This window comes from Eleutherodactylus coqui, chromosome 6, assembly GCF_035609145.1.
Source record: "Eleutherodactylus coqui strain aEleCoq1 chromosome 6, aEleCoq1.hap1, whole genome shotgun sequence".
Classification (NCBI taxonomy): domain Eukaryota; kingdom Metazoa; phylum Chordata; class Amphibia; order Anura; family Eleutherodactylidae; genus Eleutherodactylus; species Eleutherodactylus coqui.
In genome coordinates, this window is record NC_089842.1 from 182,850,936 (window position 1) to 182,878,319 (window position 27,384).

General features: G+C 41.5%; 1 protein-coding gene across 4 annotated transcripts in view; it reads left to right on the top strand.

The window, feature by feature from the left end:
- Positions 1 to 26,576, top strand: part of SLC8A3 (solute carrier family 8 member A3) — a 332,512-nt gene extending 305,936 nt beyond the window's left edge. For all 4 annotated transcript variants that reach the window (XM_066608406.1, XM_066608408.1, XM_066608407.1 and 1 more), the window contains 4 exons: positions 14,292 to 14,422; positions 14,625 to 14,724; positions 20,646 to 20,921; positions 24,055 to 26,576. In XM_066608406.1, the coding sequence (XP_066464503.1) occupies positions 14,292 to 14,422; positions 14,625 to 14,724; positions 20,646 to 20,921; positions 24,055 to 24,431 (884 nt within the window). In that variant the 3' untranslated portion in view covers positions 24,432 to 26,576. The remainder of the gene's footprint in view (positions 1 to 14,291; positions 14,423 to 14,624; positions 14,725 to 20,645; positions 20,922 to 24,054) is intronic.
- Positions 26,577 to 27,384: the final 808 nt, after the last annotated feature.

Consider the following 27,384-nt stretch of genomic DNA (forward strand, 5'->3'; position numbering starts at 1 on the left):
ACAGTAGACCAAAGTTCAATGTGAACTTATGTTTGTAGTGCACTAGGTGAACATATGTCGGCAGTTACCTGTAGGCATTTGTGGTTGATGTTTTACTTCCTATGAATTACCTCGGGTTTGGAGCTGCCTTAATGATTATATTATGCAAATATGTAAATTGCAATTCCCAAACATAATTTCATGATTTGCCTCCCTTGCAAGTGTGATTTATCCCAGAGTTGCAAGGAAAATCCCCTTCCCATCCATTGCACTTCAAGAGCTGTCAGCAGAATAATTGCCTCCTTTCAACCTGCAATTGTATAATTGTTATATTAAGGCTTCTGGCACACTAGAGGATTTGGGGCCACGTGCTGTCTATGTTAATTCACGGGCAGCATACAGCCCCATTATAGTCTATGGGCTATGTAGATTGAGTCTTTTTCACACGGACCGATGGTTCACTTGAAAAAACTCACTGCATGTCCTATTCCAGTTTGTATCGCAGGTGAGGAATAAGTCATGCTAATGCATTTTAATGCAATAGTGTGTCCGTGTAAACCAGGCAGCACAAGGAGAGGTGTCTGTGCGTGTCCGATGCGACTTGCGCTCGAGTATTCCCGACGCAACTCACACATACGGAAAGTTGGCCTAATACAGTGGGAAGGCTAAGGAAGTATCGCTTGAGAGGGGACTATAAGTGGCAATGAGGAATTTTTAGAATTATTTGCATGGGTGTTTCCCACTACTATTGTCACTTATGTGATTACCCTCCTGATGGTCTAGGGCTTTTGTGGCCCTTTCTTACCCCCTCTTTATGAGGAGTGAAACCTAGACTTTGAGCTCTAGTTTATGCTTGGGTGGCATCCTAATCAGACTCCAAAGAACACGTGTTTATGACCCTGGTGGCTCGGACAATTAGGAAATAGGTTGAGGAGGACTTCTCCGTTAAGAGAGGGGTTGAGATGGCCCATATCCTAGACTACCATTCAGTGATGCAAGTCACTTTTTTGGACTTTGATAGCACTGCAGAAAAAAAACAAAAAACACTTTGAAAATCTGTCAGGAATGAGGCTTGAAGTCAGTCTGGCCTCGCTGGCTTTTGCCCCTCTGCATTGCCTAGACTTCTACATCTCTCCTTGTTTGTGTATAGGGAAGGAGCTGTCAGTCTAGGGGATGTGGGTGGGAGAATCTGGCAAGGCAACACCTCCATGACTGATTTTTAAAACCTGTGTTTTATGAAGCACAGCAGCTTTTCAACATTAACCTGGACACAGGTTCCTTTAAAAGAAGTCTCAAAATTGTAATGCTCTGTAGGCAGCATTTGGACAGTGTGGAACCTCCTAATATATACCCTCTCTCAATTCTTTCTCTGTGCACTGATCACAGAGCTTGCCGCAGGACAGTGCTACAGATAAAAGGGAGAATGTCCTGTATATCCCATGGAGGAAATGTGATCCTCCTGTATATACAGAAATACCTATGTTACAGACTACAGCACTTCCAAGATGTTCAGGACATTACGCATGACCGGCTTTTTCCCCACTTGGAGGCAGGCCAATGTTTTTGTTTTTTTGGAGACAAGTCACTGTCAGAGGTGTTTGGCAGCAGCTTTCTCCTTCTCTTCATGTGAGTATGTGGATGTGGGGAGAAGGGGGGGGGAACGGTCAAGCTAACTGTTGGCTGCACAACCAGTTTTTTAGAAGTGTATGGGTAATTTTAGAGCAGCAGTCCATGACTTCAAACTGGGAGAGACATTGGGTGATACAAGAAGACAACGACCCAAGCATACAAGTAAATCAACTACAGAATGGTTGGAAAAAAAAAGATTTGTGCATTAGGGCTTCTGCACACTGGCGAGAGTGATATCGGCCGTGAATCACGCAAACCTTCTAAAGACCCCTGGATGCGAGGCGTTTTCATGTGAAAACATCCTCTCATCACTGCGGGGGTTCCCTTCATCGCACTGCTTTCAATGGGGCGCCAGGTCCATTGATAGCAATGGGAGAACATCACAATCTCCTGCCGCTGATGTCACAGCGTTCAGTGATGAGGAGACTCCCCACGGGGATGAAGGAATCCCCTTCCGCTGCTGTCACAGCAGCAGCAGGAGATCACGATGTTCTCACTATTCTTTCAATGGTGCCAGCACTGCTGCCGCCGGCCACATTGGGAACAAGGTTAGACCCCTGGATGTGACAGCCTCACATCCCTGCGGAGCTGAAGGAATCCCCCGCCACAGCTGTCACAGCTGCAGCAGGGGATCGCGACCTTCTCCCATTGGAAACAATGGGCGATATCGCAAAAAGAATGGGCATGCTGCAATTTTTTTTTTCACGCAGCATCACAGGAGTGAAAACATCGCAAATGAGAATTCATTTGTTTCATAATCATGCGTTTTCACTCACTCTCGCAGCGCAAGAAAATCGCCTGATTTTCTCACCGGTGTGAAGGCACCCTTAGAATAACTAAATTAGGAGATTGACCACTTTAAAACGAATAGTGAAAAATGCTTCATACATATGTTTATTTTTCATTTACTGATATGCTGTACTGTTTTTTTTCCAGCAGTTATCTATTCTTCTGTATTACAGAAGCTATGCTACGCTCTCAGTCAGCCTCCTTGTCCCATCTCAACAGCTCTCACATCTACAACATAGCTTCATATGTAAGATAATGCATGTCACGTCCATACACGTCACCCAGCCTCCTCCGCGCTGTGTATTTTTATGGAGGAGGCTGAGTAATGTGTATGTTCACATGCCCCTCCAGCTGCAGCTATCTTATGGATGGGAGATCTGACAGAAAGAGAAGATAGGGCCGTTAGGGGTGTGTGGCTTCACTAATATAGAAGAATGAACGACTGCAGAATAACCAATATATCAGTAAGTTAAAAAGACAACTAATAGTAAAACATACTTTGGAAATATATTTAAAGTGGCCAACCCTTTTAACCCTACTGAGATGCTGTGTCACAACCTGATTAGGGCTGTGCACTCAAGGCATCCCAGAAATACCGATGAACTGAAACATCTCCATGGAGGGAACAGTCCAAAGTTTCTCCTCAGCAATGTGCAAATCTCACAGAAATGTTCAGTGATAGCGATTGCTGCAAACGGGAGATTTAAGCTTGGTTTAGACACAACTATTATGGCTTTAAAAAATCTTTTGAGCGATTATTGAGCAATAATTGTTGTGTGCTTTTTACAGTGCAAGGTGATCGCTCAAACGTTCACCTTGCGCTCCAAGCTGAGGATGCAAAAGTTAAGCGGGGCTGCTGGTCTTCTGCATCCAGCTGTTCTCTGCACGGAGCGCCCGGCTGTTGTACAGCTGAGCGCTCCGAGCAGGGGATGTAGAAGATAAGCGAGCGGAGCCGCTTGTCTTTTGTATCCAGCTGTTCTCTGCTCGGAGTGCCCGGCTGTTAAACAGCCGAGCTCTCCAAGCGGAGGATGCAGAAGACAAGAGGGGTGGCCCTGCTTGTCTTCTGCATCCAGCTGTTTTCTGCTCGGAGCGCCTGGCTGTTATACAGCCGAGCGCTCCAAGTGAGGTATGAAGGACAGAGCTGGACCGTTGTGTTCTTCATACCCCGCCTGTCTTCAGGTAGCGGGATACAGCTGAAACAATAGTATCAGCTGTATCCAGCTGTTAATTTCTGTAAGTGATCGCTGATCTCTCAGCATGTGAAAGATCAACGATCAGCGATGGCTTAACGAAAACTGCACGATGTCAGTGCAGTTAGACACAATGATTATCACTCAAAAGATGGCTTTGAGCGATTTTTAAGCAAAAATCGTTGTGTCTAAATCAGCCTTTACAGGTCATTAAATTCACAGGTTCACTAACTTTTTCTCTACGCACTATGGATGTTTACATCTGTTAAATAAAAGATATGAACAGTATAACTTTATATGCTAATAGTTAGATTGTATTATAAGTCTATAATTGTGACTTTGATCACAATCAGATCTGTTTTTACTAGTAATCAATATAGAAAACCAGGTAATCCAAAGGGTTCACTTACATTTGCTTGCAATCATACATATCCATACTTGATGTGTTCACATTTACAATAATGTCATTTCCTAAAGTTATTTAAAAATCCAAGTAGCAACTGTATGAAATACTATTTATACTACTATTGACTTATATTAAACGCAAAATTTGCTGCGTATATTCAAGTTAAACTGCCCTGAAAATAGAGACTACGCTATTATCATTTGTACAGGAGATCTCGTTTATAACCCTGGATACGTACGAGTCAGACAATTTGCAGATCTGTCAGCATGACACATAGAAAATGATGGCTCATCATGACACTACTGCTGTCCCCCGCTGCCATCTAGGACAGTTTTCCATTTTAGGCAAATTTATTAAATCATATGATTATCAGGTTATGTATCACTGCTGCCGAGTGGCTTGTGATGAAATGGGTCTATTTCCATCACTGACTGTCATTTTATTATGCTAAGTTAACCAATTTTCCCCCTTATAAGTAAGGTACATGAGATGCTTTCCGTAGTAAGCATGATGTTCTGCACATCATATACTGCAATGATTATACACAGGAAGGGATATTTATAAATGGGAAAAACAAATCCACAGACACTTTCACATGGCAAACAATACTGAAGGTCGGCCTCACACAATCGTATGCCCACTACAGATTAGTCGTACAGTTTTTGCACATGTAATGTGTATCCCGTTTCCCCTAAAATACGCCCTACCCTAAAAATAAGCTCTAGCTGCATTACATTTAAAAAAAAGGAATACAATACCTAGCAGGTTCGGTCCGAGTCTCTCTCGGAGCTCCGCCGTGCTTCGTGCAATCCTTGGCTGCCCACAGAAGATCACTTCCTGGTTACAGGATTCATAAATCCCACCTCCAAGAAGCGATGGCTCTGCTTGGTTCTAGAGAGCTGCTCAGCCAATCAACACAGCGCTTGATGAATCAATGTGATGGCTGTGATTGGTTAATCGAGCGCTGCATTGATTGGTTCTTCGACTGCTGCTCAGCCAATCAATGCAGCACTCCATGAACCAATGCAATGGCTATGATTGGTTCATGAGCGCTGCATTGATTGGCTGACCAGTGGTTGAAGAACCAATCACAGCCATCGCGTTGTGGAGGCGGGATTTATGAATTGCCTGTGCCGCAACATTGATTTTCCAATTCATAAATCCTGCCTCTACAACCTGAAGGCTGTGATTGGTTCTTCAACTGCTACTCAGCCAATCAATGCAGTGTTCAATGAACCAATCACAGCCATCGCCTTGGTTCAACAAGCACTACATTGATTCGCTGATCAGCGCTTGAAAACAAATCAGAGCCATTGCTTCCTGGAGGTGGGATTTATGAATCCCGTTACTAGGAAGTGATCTTCTGTCGATGGTCGAGGACTTCAAGAAGTGCATCAGAGCTCTGGAGAGCAGCGGGAGGGAGCAGGACTGAACCTGCTAGGTAAGTATAATAAGACATCCCCAAAAAAATAAGACCTAGCATTTCTTTTTGGGAAAAAATTACTATAAAACAGGGTCTTATTTTTGGGGAAACATGGTAGTAGCAATATCCTATAGACTTTAATTGTGCAATGCGAAATACGCATGCAAAAAAAAAATCACAGCATGCTCTATCTTGGCGATTATATGTATGCGTGTAGAGTATGAGGATTGACGGCACGCAGTTAGTACATATGTTATTGCATACTTGCTGTGTCCTCGCGTGACCCACAGATGCACGGTCATGTGAGCCTGGTCTAACACAGAGATTTACTTGATTCCCGCTACATCCAGGAACTCATTCCTTCTCAAAGGCTGGATGATAATTTTACTAGGAAGAAATGGGCAGCTTCCCACCTTGTATGCCAAAACTTAATATGTTACCGCACCACATTCCAAACACTTATCTCCTCAATATGGCAGGATATCTACTGAATAGGTAGAATGGGCAGAAAATAAATTATGGTAGATGGAAATGTTTTCAAGAAAAGTTATTATGTTATATTCACTTCCTTAAGGAGTAACTGGCATGTCAAAAGTTTTCTGTGATCTCTGCTGATCGCTGGAAGAAGGAGGCTGCAGTGCTCACACAAGCGCTGTGCCCTTTCAGCTGTCTTTGCTGCCAGTTGGCTCCTTTTGGCAGCTGAATACAGAAGATGTCTATAAACCTGTGGAGTTCATCTTGAGATACCGAGAGGAGGCAAAAAGCAAAAGCCAAAAGGGCACAACACTTGGGTGAGCACTGTAGCCTCCTTGTTTCAGCGATCAGCGGGGGTCTCAGCACTCAGACCCCCACTGATCAAAACTTTTGATGTTGCTCTGACATGTCAAAAGTTTGAAAAAAGTATAGTTACTCTTTAACCTTTTCTCACCCAATAAAATTTTCAGACCTGTCCATTCAAATCCTAATATTTTTATGAAAAATGTTAAACTTGTTTTTCAATGTAAAAAACATATATGATAAGAAAAGTGGTATATTCTGTTGTGTAACAGAAAATGTAGAAAAAACATTATTCACACAGTTCCCTGCGATGGTACTAAATTGCCAAGTACCAGGGGACACAAGTTACTTAAAAGTTAAACTGTTCAAACCCTAAAAAGGGCTTGTCCTATTTGAAACATAGTTTTTTAAATTGAAAAAGTATGTTTACCAATGGTAAACTAAGCCTTGGCCGTTCACCCGCTAGACCTGTCCAATGATCAGATGTAATTTGTCGGGGAATTGTAAGATTGGAGGAAGACAGTTTTTTTTTTCATGTATTCTGTATGCATCCATAGGAAAAATGATAAATCTTGGCACGTTCCAATGTACGTCATATTACAGAGGTATTTTCCACCTAGAAGTGTTGCTTATAGCAGGAAATATTATGCCTCACAGAGGTATGGTGGCACACAGAGTGATTACAGCTCCATAATACCGTATGAACCCATAAGGGACTTTTGTATCATGTGTTTTGTGCATTCAGCTTTGCCCAGCATATGAGCCCTAAAACTGACTTTCCTAATAGATTAGATTTTCTCTTCATATACATAGTAACATAGTATGCAAGGCCGAATGAAGACAATGTCCATCTACTTCAGCCTATTAATCCTCCCATGTTGTTGATCCAGAGGAGGGCAAAAATCCCAAGAGGCAGAAGCCAATTAGCCCTTTTGGGGGAAAATTCCTTCCCGACTCCCTAATGGCAATCAGACTAATCCCTGGATCAACCTCTAATAGTTCCTACCTGTCTGTAAACCCAGATCAACAACCCGCTGGTCACCTAAAATTTATATCCTGTAATATCCTTCCCCTCTAGAAAGACATCAAGTCCCCTTTTAAACTCCTCTATGGATTTTGCCATCACCACATCCTCAGGCAGAGAGTTCCACAGTCTCACTGCTCTTACAGTAAAGAACCCTTTTCTGTGTTGGCAATGAAACCTGCTTTCTTCTAAATGTAGCCGATGCCCTCTTATTATATGTCCATAATAAAGGAGTTGAAGACCATTTTCACACCCGTAAGAAGTCATGTGGTGGAAAACCCCGACAATTTGCGCTAAAACGCGACAAGTTATTCAAGTACTTTGAGAAAGTGACTAATGACACATTAATGTTTCAAAGCAAGTCCAGTTAATTTTGACTTGCCATTAACATTCATTGACCTGGATAATTGGGAATCTACATAAAGAACATCTTTGCAAAATATAGTTAAAGGTCTTTTATAAAAAGCCAAATTATTATAGGGGTCACTGGGGATTAGCTTTTTATCAAGCTGCAATCCACAGTGTAGAGCATTGGTTAAATGAGAGAAAGAGAAGACACTGAAGGGATCTAGTAAATGTTCTGTACAACCCTAATCATATCATTGAACCAGCATTGCATTTGACAGTTCCTTAAATATTTGTATGTTCTTAAAATGTTTAATTTGCCCACGTTCCTTTAAAGATTGGTGTCATTTGGTGCCTTGGAAGAATCCTATCCTCGGCTGCTATCTCAAATCTTGACATTACTTTAAATATTTCTTTGATAATGTTTAGAATCTTAATTAGACAGAAGTAAAAACTTATATGTTTCTGGGAAATAAGAAGCACTTAACCCATTTAGAGAGATTTATCCTCTACTGTTTCCGTCACCCGTTAAGACTGCTGTGATTACTTAACCACTTCAGGACTGCTGAACGACTATAAACGTTCTGCGGTCCTGAAGTGTGTATGGAGCGGGTTCAAGAGCCCAGTCTGTTCCATACCTGGCAGCTATCAACTGTTTCTGATAGCTGACAGCCGCCAGTAACTGCCACGGTCATAGTTAACGCTGATTGTGACAATTAACTGTTTAGTTGTCACAGTCAAAGCTGACTGAACATCCAAACAGTCAATGAGAGGGGGGCCCTAGAGCAGAGGTCCCCAACTCCAGTCCTCAGGGACCACCAACAGGTCATGTTTTCAGGATATCCTATAGTAGGAACTCCTGTGGCAATGTCTGAGGCACCGACAATAATTACATCACCTGTGCAACACTGAGGAAATCCTGAAAACATGACCTGTTGGTGGTCCCTGAGGACTGGAGTTGGGGAACACTGCCCTAGAGGATGCAATGGGCTATCATGATAGCCCAGAGCCTACTGAAGGTTCCCAGGGCTTCCATGAATTGATGCTGAGCAGTGCTTGAAAAGCAGCATCAAAAATCTCTATATACTAGAATACTGAAGTACTGTATTGTAGTATATAGTACAAGCGATCAAATGATCGCAAGTTCTAATCCACTGTGGGGACTAAATAAAAGTATTTAAAAAATTTGATAATGTTTTTTAACAGTTAAAAATATAAAATATTAAAAGTTCTATCCTCCCTTTTCCTATTAAAAAAACTAAACAGTTAAACCTAACCACACATATTTGGAATCACTGCATACATAAAAGTGCAAATTATTAAAATATCTCAATATTTAGTCCAAACGGTGAAGGCCATAAAAATATTTTTTTTAAGAAAGAAAATGCCAGAATTACGTTTTTTTTTTTTTGTTTTTTTTTTAAATCCCGGCTCCCAACAAATTTAAATATAAAGTAATTAAAAAGATTATGCACCCAGAAATGGTACCAATAAATACAGCTCACTCTGCAAAAAAACGAACCCTCGCACAGCCCAGTAAGAGGTAAAAAAGTTACAGGTCTCAGAATATGGGGTCAGATAGCAATTTTTGTTTAAGAAAAAATGTTTACTTTTTAAAAATAGAAAAACATTTTTAAAAAACTATATAAATTTGTTATCACTGTACTCATACTGGCCCATAGAACAAAGTTCATATGTCATTTATGCTGCACTGTTAACTCATCAAACATGGCACTATTACATTTTTTTCAAATCTCCCCACTTTAAAAAAACATCAGTTTTTCAGTACTTTATATGGTAAATTAAATGGTTCCATTAAAAATCCAACTCACTTCCTGTGAAAAACAAGCCCTCATATGGCTGTGTCAATGGAAAAATTAAAAAGTTATGGCTCTTGGAAGGCGGGGGACAAAAAATGAAAATAAAAGTGAAATAAAAAAATCTCAACATTTTGAGGTATAGATGGCGATGCTGCTGAAATGATGCCATAAACATCATTTTTTTTACTGAAGCAAAATACCATCTGATTAGGACCTTAAAATGGTTTATTTAGCAGGTTTGGGAAGAGAGGTCTCTTCGTTTTACCTAAAATATTCCATTTGATAATAATTCACCCATATGGCTGCTGTATATCAATTATGAACATGTTTGAGTCAGAGGACCTTCAGAGGATTGTGTTGTACTACATAGTACTTAGAAACTAAATTATTAAATGTACATAGAGATCAGTAGTAACCCTGGATGGATGAATGGTAAAGTAGTAAAGCTGAATTTCTCATTGAACAGTTTCTTTAATGAGCCGTGATATCTCACTGAATTAAGATAACTTAAAGGGTCACTCCAGTAAATTCTCTTTTTATTCATTTTGTAACTACTCCTAGTATATATAAGTGAGCTAGTGCTACCTTGGTTATTTCTGTCTGAAACTTCTGGAGTGCTTCTATTCAGATGCTCATATGATCTCAGTTCTGGCCACCTAAGATTTACTTGGCTTTATGTGTTTCCAAATAAGTCAATTTTTCAGTCAGCATAATTACTGTGTGATATTACATGGACATAGCTATTGCTGATGATTATTGGCTCCTGTCACACAGTTATAATGCAGAAGATAATAGTTTAGCCTTCTGACTGTACACTTATGGTCTGTAGCTTATTTAAGTTAAATATATAGAGTAGTGATAATCACATTGTCCTCTCTGCAAGCAGAGTTGGTAAAGTCTCTAGCTGTTTATATAACGTTGTGCTGATGCATCATGGGATTGATAGCATATAATAGTGAAAGAGAGAACAGGGAGAAATCCTGGTAAGTATCAGACCGGAGGTTGCTCTGCATGGAAGTGACTGCAATATACAGAGGAGACTTCCAAAGTGCGACGGGCAATCAGGTGAGGGGTGCAGGAATGCAAAAATGTGTTTTTGCTGGAGTGGCCGTTTAAAATTACCCGCAGTTGTATAGGGCATTGTGAGGTCTTTTTAAATTGTATTTAATAGCAAACTTAGAGCTTCTACATGTTTATACAGTATATTTCAATGGTGGCAAAGCTATGGCACACATGCCAGAGGTGGCTAACAGAGCCCTCCCTGCTGGCACATGCACTGGAGGCTGCTCAACAAGGTAGGGAATACCGTCCAGGGTGCCACAGCTTCCCTGCTGGCATATATCTATATTACTTCCCAAATGCACACCATTCGCAACCTGATTGGTTGTTTGGATTTACTCATTCCAGGTGATTGGTTATTTGGGTTGCCTCATTCACGGTGATTAGTTATTTGAGTTGTCTGATTCACGGTGATTGGTTATTTGGTTTGGCTGGTTCATGGTGATTGGTTGTTTAGGTTGGCTCATGTAGAAGTGAGGAGTAAGAGGCTAATATGCTCCCTGCTGGTATTCACTCAACAGCACTGATCCCAGCGCACACTGTGACGTAAGTATGCACCTGGGATTCTCCTCCCCTCCCTGTGACCTTGCCTCCTTACTTCCGCGAGAGCGTAGGGGAGGTGGTGTCCGGATGCACACACACTGACGTTCGCAGCAGCGCTGGGCAGTGGCGCTTTCACAAGGAGGTAAGTATATGAGTCTCAGGGGGCCACTATTACTGCTGGGGCTAATATAGGTAGTAATAGCGTCCCATATATTGGCCCCAGTAGTAATAGTATTACTACTGGGGCCACTGTAGGGGGTCACTATTACTGTTGGGCTGCTGTAGGTGTCAGTTTTACTGCTAGGGCCGCTGTCGGGGGGGGGGGGGTCACTATTACTACTAGGGCCACTATGGGGTGGTCACTATTACTACTGGGGCTACTGTGGGGGGTAACTATTACTACTGAGAGCACTGTGGGGAACACTATAACTACTGGAGCAACTGTGGGGGTCACTATTACTACTGGGGCAACCGGTGGGGGGGTCACTATTACTGCTGAGGCCACTGGGGGGGGGGGGGGGTAACAATTACTACTGAGGCCACTGGGTGGGTGGGGGGGTCACTATTACTGCTGAGGCCACTGTGGGGGGGGTGTCACTATTACTACTGAGGCCACTGTGGAGGTCACTATTACTACTGGGGTATGTTTACATGTGGCGGAAATGCTGCAGCGAAAATGTCTGTTGCGAATTTCGCAGCACTTCCGCATCCAAAAAGCAGTCAAAATCTGCACCCTGCATATTTTGAAACAGCCCTGTCCTTTTTATAACGACGGAGGTAAAATCATACCTTGTGATAAGCCTCGCCCCCTGACGTGTTGGCACTTTGCAATAAATAAGTGGGTTTTGGGTGGCAGTTTAGGCACTTGGGTCTCTAAAAGGTTCACCATAACTGGTATATTTGAAGAGCAGGTCCCGAAAAATTGTGAGTTTTGAAAACTTAGTTTTAGATATACCAGGATCATGTCATAATATAGTATTGCTGTAGGTCTGGGCCCACTGATTTCCCCACCATTTACTAATGCAAAGAGAACTAGGAGAAAATAACTAAACATGCATGGTGCTTTCCTGGTTTACAAGTCACTGGGATGAATGGAGATACAGGGGTGTAAGATAAGAAAATGTATGCTCACCTCTCAGAGATGTGCAATATACAAACACAACTCTGTTTATGCAAATAGCGTAATTTTAGCTGCAGCTATACCCAAATCCAGAAAGATGTACAAATCATAGATTCATAGAATGGTAGAGTTGGAATGGACCTCCAGGGTCATTGCATCCAACCCCCATGCTCAGTGCAGGATTACTAAATCATCCTAAACAGATGTCTGTCCAGCCTCTGTTTGAACACTTCCATTGAAGGAGAACTCACCACCTCCCGTAGCAACCTGTTCCACTCATTGATCCATATATCACTGGGTGAGACATAAAATAAAACATAAAATAAACATTTTTTTTAAACATAAAAATACCAAAATGAGGGATGGTCAGTACTGCAGAAGGAGGTCATAAACATAGAGAACAAGCTCCAGATTAATCCTCACTATTGGCTACGAGTTTTGGCCATGGGTCATTGCATTGCTCATGCTGTAATACTATTTAGGCCCGAAGAAGGCACTGGTTCAGTGCCAAAAAATTTAGTCAGTAGAGAGGATTGTTATAAATTTTCCTTTTGATATCCATAACCACCTTCACTAGCACTGACAATTTCTCATTATGCCATTTCTGGTGTCCACTAATGCTGAGAGTCCATGGTATTCTTCAGTTTGCTGTGCCCCTAGCTCCATGGGCCTCTCCTAGCAACACTAATGGGAGATGCTGTTGGGTCATAGGCTGTAATAAGCTGACAGCATCTCTCCTGAGTGAACTACTCTAAAGTATTTTGGTACTAGGTAAATAATAATAGGTAATGATTGCTTGAAAGAACAAACTCTGTTACATGGTGGTTTGAATCAAGAAAAGACTGAGACTATCCAGAAAAGAGCTCAGTTATAAGACCAAAAGGACAACTCTCTTAAGCTCAAACTATAATTAAAACATAACTTTTATTAAGTATCAATAAGGGAAAAATATATATTTAATGGATCAGAGGTAACAAATAACCCTAACAATTCCATGATCACAAACTTGGCTCTAGTAATCTCTACAGTGGGAGGGATAAACAGCGGTATAAAATAAATGGGATCAGGATTGGATTGGGGTCAATAAGCATTTGAGACACAAAAGATCGTAATAGTCATAAGTCAATCTGAAAAGTCGGTATTAAACTAAATTGGATTTGCATAGCACAATATTAGACCAACCACTGAGCCTTCATGCTGTCCATTTTAACATGTTTTGTCATAGATACATAAGGAATAATGGCTCTAGGAAACAAAGTCCCAAAAATTCTAACTCCATTCAAATACATTTCCCGCATTATTATGCAGGTTTATTCGGGAACCAGAAATAAAAAAAACAAATAAGTAGGTAGATGACACAATAAATGCATATCTTTATACAGTAATTCATTTCAAAAAGTGCTATCTGTCATCAAGCAAATGTATCCTCAAATTCCTACTCCATTAATAACAGATGAAAGAACACTGATGTGAACTGAGCCTAACTCTGGTGGGCATTGGTTTTGCAATAGAATATACCAAACTGTATTTGTGTCATTTGTTTTTTTTGTTTGTTTGTTTATTTCTGGTTCCCTGATGAACCTGCATATTAATGGTGGGAAACACATTGGGTAGAATTTTTGGAAATTTTGGAAAATTCGTTGTTTGGAACCATTTTTCCTTATGCATCTGCGGTTTATCAGTTTAATTAGTGTGCTTAATATCTTTGGAACTGTGTTCATAATGGTGCTTGCATTTGTAGGTTTGGCTTAATGTTGTAAGCAAATCCAATTTAGTTTGGTACTGACTTTTCTAATTACCATATGACTATTTGTCTCTCAAGTGTTTAATGACCCAAATAAAATCTTGATCAGATTGGTTATCCTATACCTCTCAGTGTCTACCCCTCTTACCATTAGGTCTATCACAGGTGATTACTAGGGTCAGGTTGGTGATCGAGATCACCCTTTTCAGGGCAAATGCTCCATCTAGTTTGGTTGACACTAAGGTGTTGGCAGGGTTATATGTTGCACCCTGTCCATTGTGGATATTTCTTCCTTTATTGATACCTAATAAAAGTTATATTGTAATCATTGTTTGAACTTGAATCAGTTGTCCTTCTGGTCTTGTGAGCTACGTGATAATAAGTAATAAATGAACGCATACAATCAAGTTCAATTCTAATAAAATGAAATTTCTGATTTCTAGCTGTTGAACTGGCAGAAAGGAAACTGTCAGTGGAGGAAGAGGAAGCCAAACGAGTTGCTGAGATGGGAAAACCGATTCTGGGGGAGCACCCAAAACTTGAAGTGATCATTGAAGAGTCTTATGAGTTCAAAGTGAGTACATTTACATGACAAGCTGTACAATGATGATTAGCTGATTGACAAAAAATAAATTAAAAACTCCAAAAATTACAAGAAAGTAAAATTAAATGCAGTGATCAGTACATACAGATCTGTCCCTTATATGAAATCATAGGGGAAGAATTTAATCTGTATTTTGGTTAACCCATTGTTCTCTGTATCACTTTGCTGGTAGAGTACAGTGGACAAGCTTATTAAGAAGACGAACCTTGCCCTTGTGGTAGGAACTCATTCCTGGAGGGATCAGTTCATGGAAGCAATTACTGTTAGTGCAGGTAAGAGGTATTGCCTTAACAGCAACATCCTAAGACAGATATTTCATATTCCCTTCAAAAAACACTTCACTATGCATTTAATGGATTTTTAATCCTCTGTGGATCTGTAATATCTATTTCACGTTGTTTTAAAAATCTTAAAAAAAACATTCATGGATCTATAACACAACAATTCAGAAGGGCATAAATAATGTTTCACTTCTGCTTTAAAAGGCTGTGGTCTCAGTGTTGCTGTTGCTAATGATGTCAATGGAAGTCATCTGAACTCTACAGCCAAACAGAGGCTGCAGTGTCACCACCCATTCTCCTGGCATCAGTGCTCACATTCCGGGTGCCATAATGTCCAGAGTTCAGAATGGTGACGCTGCAGCCTTTGATTGTCTGCAGTGGTCAGGTGACTTCTGATGATATCATCAGCAACAACAAACACTGATAACTGGACAAGCCCTTTAACTCTGCATATATAGTATATGAATGGCACAGTAGTAGTTTTTTTAAAATTTACTTTACCAAGTCCTCAATTGGGCTAACAATCTGGTTGTGGTATTTACTTTCCATGGGCAGTCTTTACAGTGGGAGGGCCCACCTGAACAGAAGAAAATATACCTCATGTAAAAGAAGTCCTTACTAGAGTCAAGTTATGTCTCTGAAGGCTAATGTACTGTTGTGTGCATGGATCCTTACCGTGACATGCAGAATCCCTACATGTCATAATACTCCATGTGAGGCACCGTATTCTCTCCTAGGAAGCATTACGTGATTGAAAAAAAAAAATTCTTCAACAATAATTTTTATTGAGGTTTGAAAAGTAAATAGGTGAAACAAAGGTAGAATAAGGTATATTGTAGTTACATTGTATTAGAACATTGTGTTGTCCATAATAGCAAGTGTAAGGAAGAGAAAAAGGACCATGATGATTGGTTCCCTAGATAAACAAATCTTTTATACATTTCTAAATAGTTATTCGTCAAGTAATGTAGAGTACTGGCCTAGCCAGCGCCAAACGGCTAATTAACCAATTGAGGGGGGCAAGGTGAAGGGAAGGGAGTACCTGAGACAGGGAAGCTTCTCCCACGGGGTTGATGTCAGGAAAGGACGTACAGGGTTTAGAGAGGCATTATTATTATAGGGAGGCTAGAGGCCTATTATCTTTTGGGGGTAGAACATAATTTAACCATGGGGTCCAGACCCTCAAAAAATGTCTCGTGTCTGTCCTCCAGTATTGATGGCAATTTTTCATTTATCAGGCACCAATTCATTTGGTGTTTGACCTCAGAGAAGTCTAGGGAGGTTTTACACCATAAATTGGCGTTAGTCTGTTTTGTAGCTAGAAATAAGAAGGAGATTAGTTTTCTGGCATCAGAAGGAATATTATCAATACGTTAATTTAATAGGGCCTCCCAAGCATTTTTGCGTACATTGCAATTAGTTACTGAATATATTAAAGAGTATACTTGAAGCCAGCGTCGCTTTACCCGTGGGCATGACCACCATATGTGGAACATGTCACCTGGGGTTGAACAACCCCGGAAACAGTCAGGGGAGTAACCTGGTAGTGCATGAGCTACTCGAGTGGGGGTTAGTTACCAACGCAATAAGATTTTATATGATGTTTTGAGCATTAATATATTATGAGCGCTACTGTTGGTAGATTCCCACATCTGGCACCAGTCTTCCTCTGTTAAGACTTCACCCATATCTTTCTCCCATCATGAAACATTGGTTAACTGTATTCGGTAGGGGGAATGAACCAGTCTAGAGTAAATTTGGGAGATAAGGCCTTTTGCATGTGTTTATTTAAGACAGTGGATTTGAAAGGAAGTTAAAGTTAATGGGAAATTTGTATTCTTAAGTAGGGAGGAGATAAAGTGTTTAAGTTGCAAGTACCAAAGTGTTTCAGGGGGTGGTAAGTCACAGTTCTTTTGTAAAATGGAGAATGGGATGATACTTACTAATGAGAGTAAGTGGTATACTTTGGTGAGACCTTTAGTTGTCCAGTTTTATGTACTGCAAATTTTTTTGCACACGGATTCATACGAAAATGATCATACCTCTGGTGGGTACTGGTGCATCTTGTCTCCATCAGAAGAAAGGGTGGAGACATGGGTTTGCCGGGCTCAGTGACAGGGAATGGCCAGGTCACGCCTCCACCTGTGGGATTGGCTGCCACGGTGCAGTAGTGCACATGCAGCCTTCATCACTGTTCATTGGGGACGGGTGGGAGGGTTGAGGGGTTGCTGCAGAAGCTGGTCGGCCATTAGTAGTAGCAGAAGGCCAAGCTCAGGAGGGCACGTCTGTGGCAGCCAATCAGCCACTGGGGGCATTTCCTTATACTCAGGTCTGCTAAACCATGTCTCCACCCATTATTCTGGTGGAGACATATGACGTCAGTACCCCTCTAGTGCAAGCCATCCAGCCACCATGCCGCCCATACATTTTATATACCTTGAAAGACCCCATTTAACCCTTTGCAACCCAATTTTGGATTCAGGGTTTCCTAGGGTTTTTTTTTCTTTGTGCCATTATACAATGGTGCCACCTGCTGGCTAGAGCCAGTACTGTGGTATTGGACATGCTGGAGAGGCCCCCGACAACAGAGCGGCCAGTAATATACAGTAAGAATACCCTGCTGGACGTCTTCCGATATTGGAAACTGTACAGCCTTCAATCAGAATGTCTTTAGACGTCAGATAGTGGATTGGAAAGGGTTAAAATGATATATGTCATGGTTACAGGAACCTTTTGGGACTGCTTTCCTCCTTTGCAGATGGAAAGAAACAAAATTAAACATTGTAAAGCAGTAATTTCCATTAAATAAAAGGCAGAATGGATTAATTCCATTATAAAGTGTAATTGGACATTGCAATACTGAAAGTGTGATTACCCAAAAGCTGCATAGTGTGTAAGAGCCCAGCTAGGTCTGACAGCTGCTGCTGAGCGGCCACACCGAGTGCCATGCAAGCTAAATTGCCAATGTACTAAAATAGTCTGCAAGCAGAGGGCAGCTGCATGACTTTATCTGATTCCACTAAGATTAAGTATAGGAAGATAGTGTTTTAATTAGCGGATTTACTCAGAACTGCAAAATTAGGATTACCTGGCATTTACTTCTTCATGTCTGTATGAAAAGCTTTTGAAAATACAAAGTTAATTGAAATTCAAGGCAGAATGTGTAATTTACCTAATCTGTTTTTTTAATGTATTTGAACTTTAAGAAGAAAAAATCTGCCTTCTTTGCTATTCATGATAAAACTTTTAGCCACAGGTTTGAAGTGATCTTTTGAATAAAGTAAAAGAAGATGCATTTCTGTAAAGAGCAGATTGTGAATAGGAGCAGCATTGGTTGGTGGTTATACAAACTATATATGCAGATGTGACATAATTCTGAGCAAAGTATTTTAATTAGGGGCGCAATATAAAAAAATATATACTAAAGCCAATTTGTGGGAAGAGCTTCTAAGTCTATGCCATAATGATCAAATGTACTGTCCCCCTGCCTCTATTAGGCCACTGTCACACTTTTGCCTGCTAAAAATGCTGTAAAACGCCTCCATTGATTTCACTGGGGATTCTCAGATGAGCTGTCTGCTCTATTTTAGAGCGTTACAGTGATTTTTAACACACTAATCGCCCATTAGAATGATGGTGTGCGTTAAAATACGCTGTCAAATGCAGTAAAATGCAGAGTTTTCACTAATGCCTGTGTGACAGTGGCCTTACAGGCACACTAGGATATGTCACTTGTGCCAGAAACTTTATGCAAATTGTAGTTATTTAGGGTACTTTACCATGAGTTGATAGTGTTTCCCTGAAAATAAGCCCTAGCCTGATCTTTCAGGATTTTCAAGGAGGTTTGAAATATAAGCACTACCCTAAAAATAAGCCCTAGCTGCATTACATTAAAAAATTGTAATAAATTACCTAGCAGGCTCAGTCCAGGTCCCTCCCTCTGCTCTCCAGAGTTTCTGCAATCCTCGACTGCCCACACAAGATCACTTCCTGGTTACAGGATTCATAAATCCCGCTTCCACAAAGCGATGGCTGTGATTGGCTGAGCAGCGGTTGAAAAACCAATCACAGCTATTGCATTGGTTTTTTCGATTGTTCCATTGATTGGCTGAGCAGCGCTCGATGAACCAATCAATACAGTGCTCGATGAACCAATGCGATGACTGTGATTGGTTATTCAAGGGCTGCTTGGCGAATCCGAGCTATTGTATCGTGGAGGCAGGATTTATGAATTGGCTGAGCTATGGCTGTGATAGCTTCATCAAGCACTGCATTAATTGGCTGAGCAGCGGTCATAGAACCATTCACAGCCATTGCATTGGTTCATTGAGCGCTGCTCAGCCAATCAATACAGCGCTCAAAGACCCAATAACAGCCATCATTTCGTGGAGGTGGGATTTATAAATCCCGTAACCAGGAAGTGATCCTGTGTGGGCGGCTGAGGACAGCAGGAACCACGCCGGGGCTCTAGAGAGCAGCGGGAGGGAGCTTGACTGAGCCTGCTAGGTAAGTTAAAAAGACATTTCCCAAAAAGAAAACCTAGAGCCTCTTTTGGGGCAAAAATTAATATAAGACAGTGTCTTATTTTCAGGAAAGATGGGTAGTCGCCCAAGTAATCACTCAAAAAAGCAATTATGGGTGACTGTCGTCTCATGTAAACACTGGACCTCACTAGACAAATGAGCAAGAAACTCTCACTTGTCAGGGTCACTTGGTTTTTAGCTCACCTAAAAACTAAGAGTGTGTCGGCCCTTCTAACCCCTTAACAACACAGGAAGTACAGTTACAATACGTGATCTGCGCAGCATTTTACGCATACGCCTGTGGGCATGAGCCCTAAATCGATATCCACTCCCCTGTAGTGATGATAGTTACTAGCAGAGCTGATCTGGCCCAGCAGCTGTGTAATACCAAGGTGCACCTGGCAAATACATAATGGTCCAACCGAAGGAACAACATGGCCAAAAGAGACCCAACAGGATCCCATCTAAGCACCTGACTTGTTCCTACTAGACTGCAGAATTTAAAATCTGCAGTGTGATTTTGCAGCCATGGACCAGGCACCATTCATTTACAGCGCATGGTGTTAAACAGGTTAAATAGAATATATTGTTTTATTATGTTCACTGCTCAAGCAGCATGCAGTAAGCACCAAAGATCCCCTAGTGATAGCTGCGGGGAGCCAGAAATTTCAATCTTTCAACTCCGTGCATACAGGGGATTTGGGATCACAAAAAACAGAGCTCTATGTGCTTTAAAGATACATAAAGAAATTAATCCGCACAGAATTATGGATCTGTTTTGATTAAGAAAGATAAAAGGACGTTGAAATGTGTAAATTCGCTTTTAGGTCTTCGCTTTGAGCTCTGGAATGTTCTCTCTACTTATGAAAATGACAACACCATTGCTAAACACTATAGTCTTGCCACTAGGCTTTTTGTTTCAGTGGTAAAGATAATGGCACCTTTGTGATGGTGCCATCATTATCAGAAGTTGGGCAAAAACTTTTTGTAAAAAGTTGTATGCTTGACATGAATCAGGGAGCTACATGCTTCAGAAGTCCTCCATGAGAGGTTCTCCATAATATTTCCTAGTAACATACAGTATTTCACCCTCCTAAATGCGACCCAGCCACACTATGTGTATGGGACAGAGGCCGGGCGCAATCAACCGTAGTTTGCAGCATGTTGCGCATCAGCACACAGCAAGTACGCAATGACATGTGTACTTGCTGCGTACCGCCAATCGCCATGCACTATGAGAGCCTATGGGAGATCAGTACAGCGTATAATGCATGCAAAATTTGCGCTTGTAATACGCTATGACCATATGCGCGTGCGAGCCCGGACTAGAGCACAATAACCTTGCTCTGTATTCAAGTTGATGAGCTTGTTTTCTTGTCATTCATGCAGCTGGAGATGAAGACGAGGATGAGTCCGGAGAGGAGCGGTTGCCATCTTGCTTTGACTACGTTATGCATTTTCTGACCGTGTTCTGGAAAGTACTTTTTGCTTGCGTTCCCCCTACGGAATATATGAATGGATGGGCGTGCTTTGTTATATCAATACTTATAATTGGCATCCTCACTGCCATTATTGGCGACCTTGCTTCTCATTTTGGCTGTACTATCGGTTTGAAGGATTCCGTAACTGCGGTGGTATTTGTGGCCTTTGGCACATCGGTGCCCGGTAAGTCATACCCTAATTGGAGGAAATTTTTTACTACTGCTTAAATCTGTCTGCTGAATTAGGGCTTATTCACATAAACACATTTTTGTAGCGTATTTTGTGCGCAAAATTTGCACACACAATATGCAGTGAATTGGTGTCAATGGTGTTATATACATAAGCGTATTTTGTGCGCATTTCATTTGGGCAAAACCTATGCAGCGTGTTCTATTTTAGTGTGTGTTGTGCATGAAGATAGCACATATTAAACTAATCTATCTTTATTGCCCATAGAAATTAATGGGTGCATGCTCCATGGTTTGTTTCCGCACTACATGGATGTGCAAAAAATACAGTAAAACACGTACATGTGCATGCAAAAATGCAATACCCATTGCACAAATGCACACACGCCCATGTGAAGCCAACTTTAATTTTATAACCAGTCCTGAGCTTGGAGTAAAGAACATTAAATAGATCGCTACTGTGTAGACTAAAGGAACACTCCTGAAAAACTGACATGTGCAAGGCCAGATGTGGCGATACAGAACTCACTCACTCCTAGGTGTTCGGTGTCATGATCCCCTTCCCCAATCATCTCATAGGCTTCTCAATAGCCAAACCAGAAGCCTCCTGCATACTGATGAAGGGCAAAAACGCCGAAACGGCTGTCTGTGTATGGTTTTCTGGCTTGGTTTTCAATGCACAATCATTGTCTTAAAGACTTGTTTAAAGTCTGACAATGATTTGATGGAAGCCGGCCGTGTGTAGCCCAAACACATCGCAATTGATTTCTGCTCGTGGGCAAGAAATTGCGTATTGTCATAGCATTTTATGGGCTAGATTTGCTGCAAATTCGCCCATGTGCAGGAGGCCTTCCATACCCTGTTACCCCGAAAATAAGCCCTACCCTGAGGGGAGGTTGAAAATATGAGCCCTACACCGAAAATAAGCCACAGCTGCATTAGATTAAAAAAGCAGTACATCACCTAGCAGGCTTGGTCCGGGTCCTCCTCATGCTCTCCAGAGCTCCAGTGTGCTTGCTGCAGTCCTCGGCCACACACAGAAGATAGCTTCCTAGTTACAGGATTCATAAATCCCGACTCCAGGGAGTGATGCCTCTTTTGTGGCAAAAATTAATATGAGACAGGGTCTTATTTTCAAACACCGTAGTATGTAAAGCTGAAAAAAGATATATGTCCATCCAGTTCAGCCTATTAACCCCCAGTGTTGAAGGGAAGGGAAAAAAAAACATAAGGTAGAAGCTAATTTTCCCCACTTAAGGGAAAACATTTTGTTTGTTGACTCCAATCTGGCAATCAGAATAATCCCCAGATCACTGACTCTTCTGAAGGTATTATTAATTATAACATATAATATTATATCGCTCAAGAAAGGCGCGTCCAGGGCCCTCTTATATTCTATTATTGAATTTGCCATCACCACATCCTCAGGCAGAGAGTTCCATAGTCTCACTGCTCTTACAGTAAAGAACCCCCTTTAATGTCAGTGTAGAAAACTTCTTTTCTCTAGACATAGAGGATGCCCTCCTGTCAATAGATGATGGGAGAGATTTCTGTATTGTCCCCTGATATATTTATACCTGGTTTTTAGGTCGCCCCTCAGACATCTTTTTACTAAACTAAATAACCCCATTCATGAAAACACATATGATTAAGATGCGCAGTGATTTTTTTTTCATTTGCGCACGTGCATAGCCTCATAGGCTGTAACCTGGCCGTGTGCTGACTGTGGAATACACGGACATCACACAATTTGAAAATACGGCTGTGTGAATAAGGGTGGCTTAGCGCTGGACAACTGCCGGCCGTCCCAGAGATTATACTCCTGTGCTATCACACAGAAGCAGTAATCGCTCCCTGAATGGACATGATGCGCACTGGAGATCTGTTTTGGCTGCCCGTCCCCCATTCAGAGAGATGAACGACTTACCATTTACATGGCCCGATAGTTGCTTGCTTTTTAGGTGAGCTAAAAAACAAGTGACTTCAATAAGTGAGCGATTCTTGTATTTACACAGGACGACCGCTGCCAAAAATCGCTCTTTTAATCAAGTACTTAAGCGACTATCGGCCCATGTAAAACCATCCTAAAACTGGATGCACCTGTATTCAACCTACTTTCAGCCCCGCTTGAGCTTCAATTCAACTTCCATGCAGTGAATGGGACGCAGTTATATTTTAAGTTCATAGACTACTTTTAGCTTGATGTAACTCACAGCAGATTTACTTTAGGCCACTGTCAAACATGCATTCAGTTAATCGCCGCTCGGAAACTGTGGCATTTTACCGCGATTTCAAGCAGCGTTTTTGAACACGTCTCAGGGCGCTTTTTAATGTACCCCATCATTGTGATGGGGTGTGTTAAAAAAACGTGAAAATGCTAAAACATAGAACAGACAGCACTCGAAAATCAGCGTTCGAACACTGGTCTGAGAAGCCATTAAAATAAATGGAAGAATTGTACTGCAGTAAGCGCGGTGCTTGGGGCATAAAAAGCAGTGTGTGTGTGAGAGCAGCCTTAGGCTGGGTTCACACGGGGCGGACTTGCGGCGGAAATTCCGTGCGGAATTTCGCCGCGGCAAATCCGCATGCGGCCGCTAATCCCGGGATTAGCCAGCCATGTGGACGAGATTTCTCAGAAATCTCGTCCACACGGGACGGCAAATCCAGAAGAAGCCGCTGCTGGGGCACGGATTAGCCAACCGCAGCATGTCTTTTTTTTTCCCCCGCTGCGGCCGCGTTTTCTTCTATGGAAGAGCGAGCGGCCGGGCTGCTTCAAAACTGCCACAGGTATTGAAGCAGGGGGTCTCCCGGCGGAAATCTCGCGGTTTTTCGCTGCGGCCAAACCGCGGGATTTGTGGGAACCCAGCCTTAGTCTATTGATGCTAAAATATCAGGTGTATGACTTGTGATTCTCCTAATATTAAAGAATACAGTCTTATAAACAGAGGGGTGAATGAATGAAATAGCGAGTGCAAAACTCCAACTTCCTTTGTGTGCTGGACCACAGATTGGAGACCACTCTTCTAGATAAATAGTAAAAATGTAGGTCAAGAAATGCTGTTTACATGAGTAATATAGAACTCGGAAAGCAGTATGTTTATTTATCCATGTATTCTTGTCTCTTCTAGATACATTTGCAAGCAAAGTAGCTGCTACACAGGATGTGTATGCAGATGCTTCAATTGGCAACGTGACCGGGAGTAATGCTGTTAATGTATTCCTTGGTATTGGCATAGCATGGTCTGTGGCTGCCATCTACTGGGCTTCCCAGGGACAAGAATTCCATGTGCAAGCTGGCACTTTAGCTTTCTCAGTAACCCTCTTTACCATCTTTGCATTTGTCTGCATCAGCGTCTTGCTGTATAGGAGGCGGCCTAGTATAGGCGGGGAACTGGGTGGCCCAAGGGGCTGCAGACTTGCTACAACTTTGCTCTTTGTAACCTTATGGCTACTTTACATCTTATTTGCTACTCTGGAAGCCTACTGTTATATCAAAGGGTTCTAATCTAAGCCAAGAGAAGCCTGCAACAAAGCCGCCGCCTTCACCTGTCGGCAGTCTCTTTGAGGTGAATCTCCACTGCAGAAGGGATACCAGCCAATCAAATTGCATCTCTACAACTGCTGGAGATTAATGATATCACAATCCAAAGGACCTTCTGACTTGTATCAATGGTTGACGTGCATTAAGACAAATCGTGGTACTTTCTGAGAAGCCGATCAAGAAACAAACAAACAAAAAAAAAAAGAGTGCTTTCTAGCCAATAATTACTGGAAGAGGATAGTGGATACACTTTAACTACTGGTCACTTTTTAATTACAATAGCAAAATGAAGCTATTCGTGCCACCCAAGGTACCAGGCAAAAACCACACTTTGACCAATGGCATAATAACCGAATGGTTACAACCAGCAAGAATTTCCTTATTTCTGGTTTCTTTGAATCTTTTATTTTGTTGGGTTTTCTTTTTGTCGCTTTAAACAAACCTTTGTATTTATTTCATATTTATACTCAGCCATTGAAACAGATCTCAATAATCGCAATTCTGGAACTGATGAGACAGTGGTAGCTAAATATCTGTCCTATGTTTTTAATTTAATCTCACTGCAAACTGGGAAAATGCAATTGGAGAAGCCAAGGAACAGTGAAAAAGCCTTCAGTGTAACTCTGTAGCACCGCTATATTGGGCGCTGAGAACTCCAAGATGACATGAGTGTCAACAATCCTCGGGTGAAGAGAGGACGAATAGTGGTCACATTATCAAAGCTTGTAAACCTTTGTATATACTTAGCTGTAATCACTTGTTGCTGGATACCAGTGTGGTTTGATATTGGCAGTCAGTTTAAACAGGTACCTCTCTAATGTCTAATGAGATGACCCATCTCTGCTTCCCATTTCCCATACCCATGTCCTACTTGGTCATCTATGATTCGAGGGAGAGAACAGACCACATCCCCTTGCACCGGGGCATAAGGTTTAGCTCTGGTTGGTCTGTTACACTTTCTTATCTACCTGTTCTTTTCCTTTAAAGTGTATATTAGGAGGGTTTATCCCAATATACTGTATTACTGTTCCTTTAGAATACTAAATTCTATTTATTTTTGTATACAGGACCTTTAGATTTTGCTGTCTCAAGATGAAGATGCCAGTTTCTCATCCGTCATTTTCATCATCACCTTCAATTTCATTATTTGCAAAGGAATTTTACAGGGAAATATATTTTTATCTAATTTATGTGGATATGTATTCCTTCTATACAAAGCTTTATTATGGGGTTTTGGCAGGAGGGAGTTTTGTCCTTTCACACTAGTCCTCACTTGAGGTTGTAATGCTTATATTGATTAAACAAGAAGATGTGTCAACTGTTTGGAACTTCTAGAAGATGTCATTGAAGAGTAAGACATTGGCCATGATACAGGTCGAGCTGCCAAAGATTGCAGTGTAGCATTGCGACTTTGCAATGTAATAGAAGTCAATGGAGTCGCATCGTGGCTTGCAAGTAGCTGCAAGCTGCAGAACACAAGAAATCCAAACATCAATGAATTTTGTTTGCAATTTGTGAGTCGCTGTGACTTGTTAGCAGCAATGTGACTGTATTGACCTCTAAGATTGTAAGGTCAAAAGGTTACACCGTGTTCCTTTGGTACACGACCTGTATTACAGCCAAAATGGCCTTAGTCTAAGACATAAAGACACCAGTAAAAAGTATGGTTACAAATCAATGTATGTACACGCACTTTCTTATCAGCATGATACACCCACAAATCTACACAAAAACGGAAAGTAAGGTCAAAATATGACACACAATAAAGGTATAAAGTCCAAATGATCTTGGAAGCAAAATAATAAAAAACAGTGCCTACATATTCTAATAACACTAACCAATTGCAAGTTAAAAGGCAGGTCTGGAATTGGTGAATGCCTTATCTTTTCTGGACTGGTTCTGTATCTATGATCATCATGACTGTCTTGAATTATCCCATTACGTGGAATACAGATAAGACCAAATGTTTTGTTCAGAACCTTTAGTTGACATTCTTGTATATAAAATCAACAAGTACTATATAGGAGAAGGATAACAGGCATGGGCACAGTACCACATAATTGTAGAAAATAATTACAATAGCCGCACAATAAATGGTAAGGAGTAAAGATGAGCGAGTATACTCGCTAAGGCACATTACTCGAGCGAGTAGTGCCTTAGCCGAGTATCTCCCTGCTCGTCTCTAAAGATTCGGGGGTCGGGGAGCATCGGGGGAGAGCGGGGAGGAACAGAGGGGAGATCTCTCTCTCCCTCTCTCCCCCCCCCGCAACTCACCTGTCACCGGCCCCGAATCTTTAGAGACAAGCGGGGAGATACTCAGCTAAGGCACTACTCGCTCGCGTAATGTGCCTTAGTGAGTATACTCGCTCATCTCTAGTAAGGAGCAATATGTGGTCACCAACAAGATGGCTGAAATTACTATAAAGATTGTCAATGATCCTGTGCAGGTGAAATAGTGATCAAAGACATAGTGGTCACGGCAAACGCCACTCAATCCCTCACCTTCCTAATCTGCTGATCATACTGGAAATAACGTTCAAGAAGGACATTGAAAAGGAAACTGATAATGACAGGTCAAATCCCAGAAACACTAGAACATAAATGTTTGGTAGACACCACGAACAATTTCTGGCGTTTGGTTAAAATACTCACCGATTTGACCAAAATTCACATATAACACAACTAATAAGAAATGTCTTGAACACTAGAACAATTCTAAGACAGACAAGTTCTGCACTTCTCATTTGTCTTGACGGTTCTTCGCTAACATGATTCTGTATTCATTCCCTATCTTACAACGGAGGCTATCAAGCCCCACTACCACACCCCTTTTAAATGAAAAAATGCAATTAGGCACATTTACTAATTCTTTCTAATAGTTAGACCACATAAACGTAGGTAGGCTCTGCAGACTAAG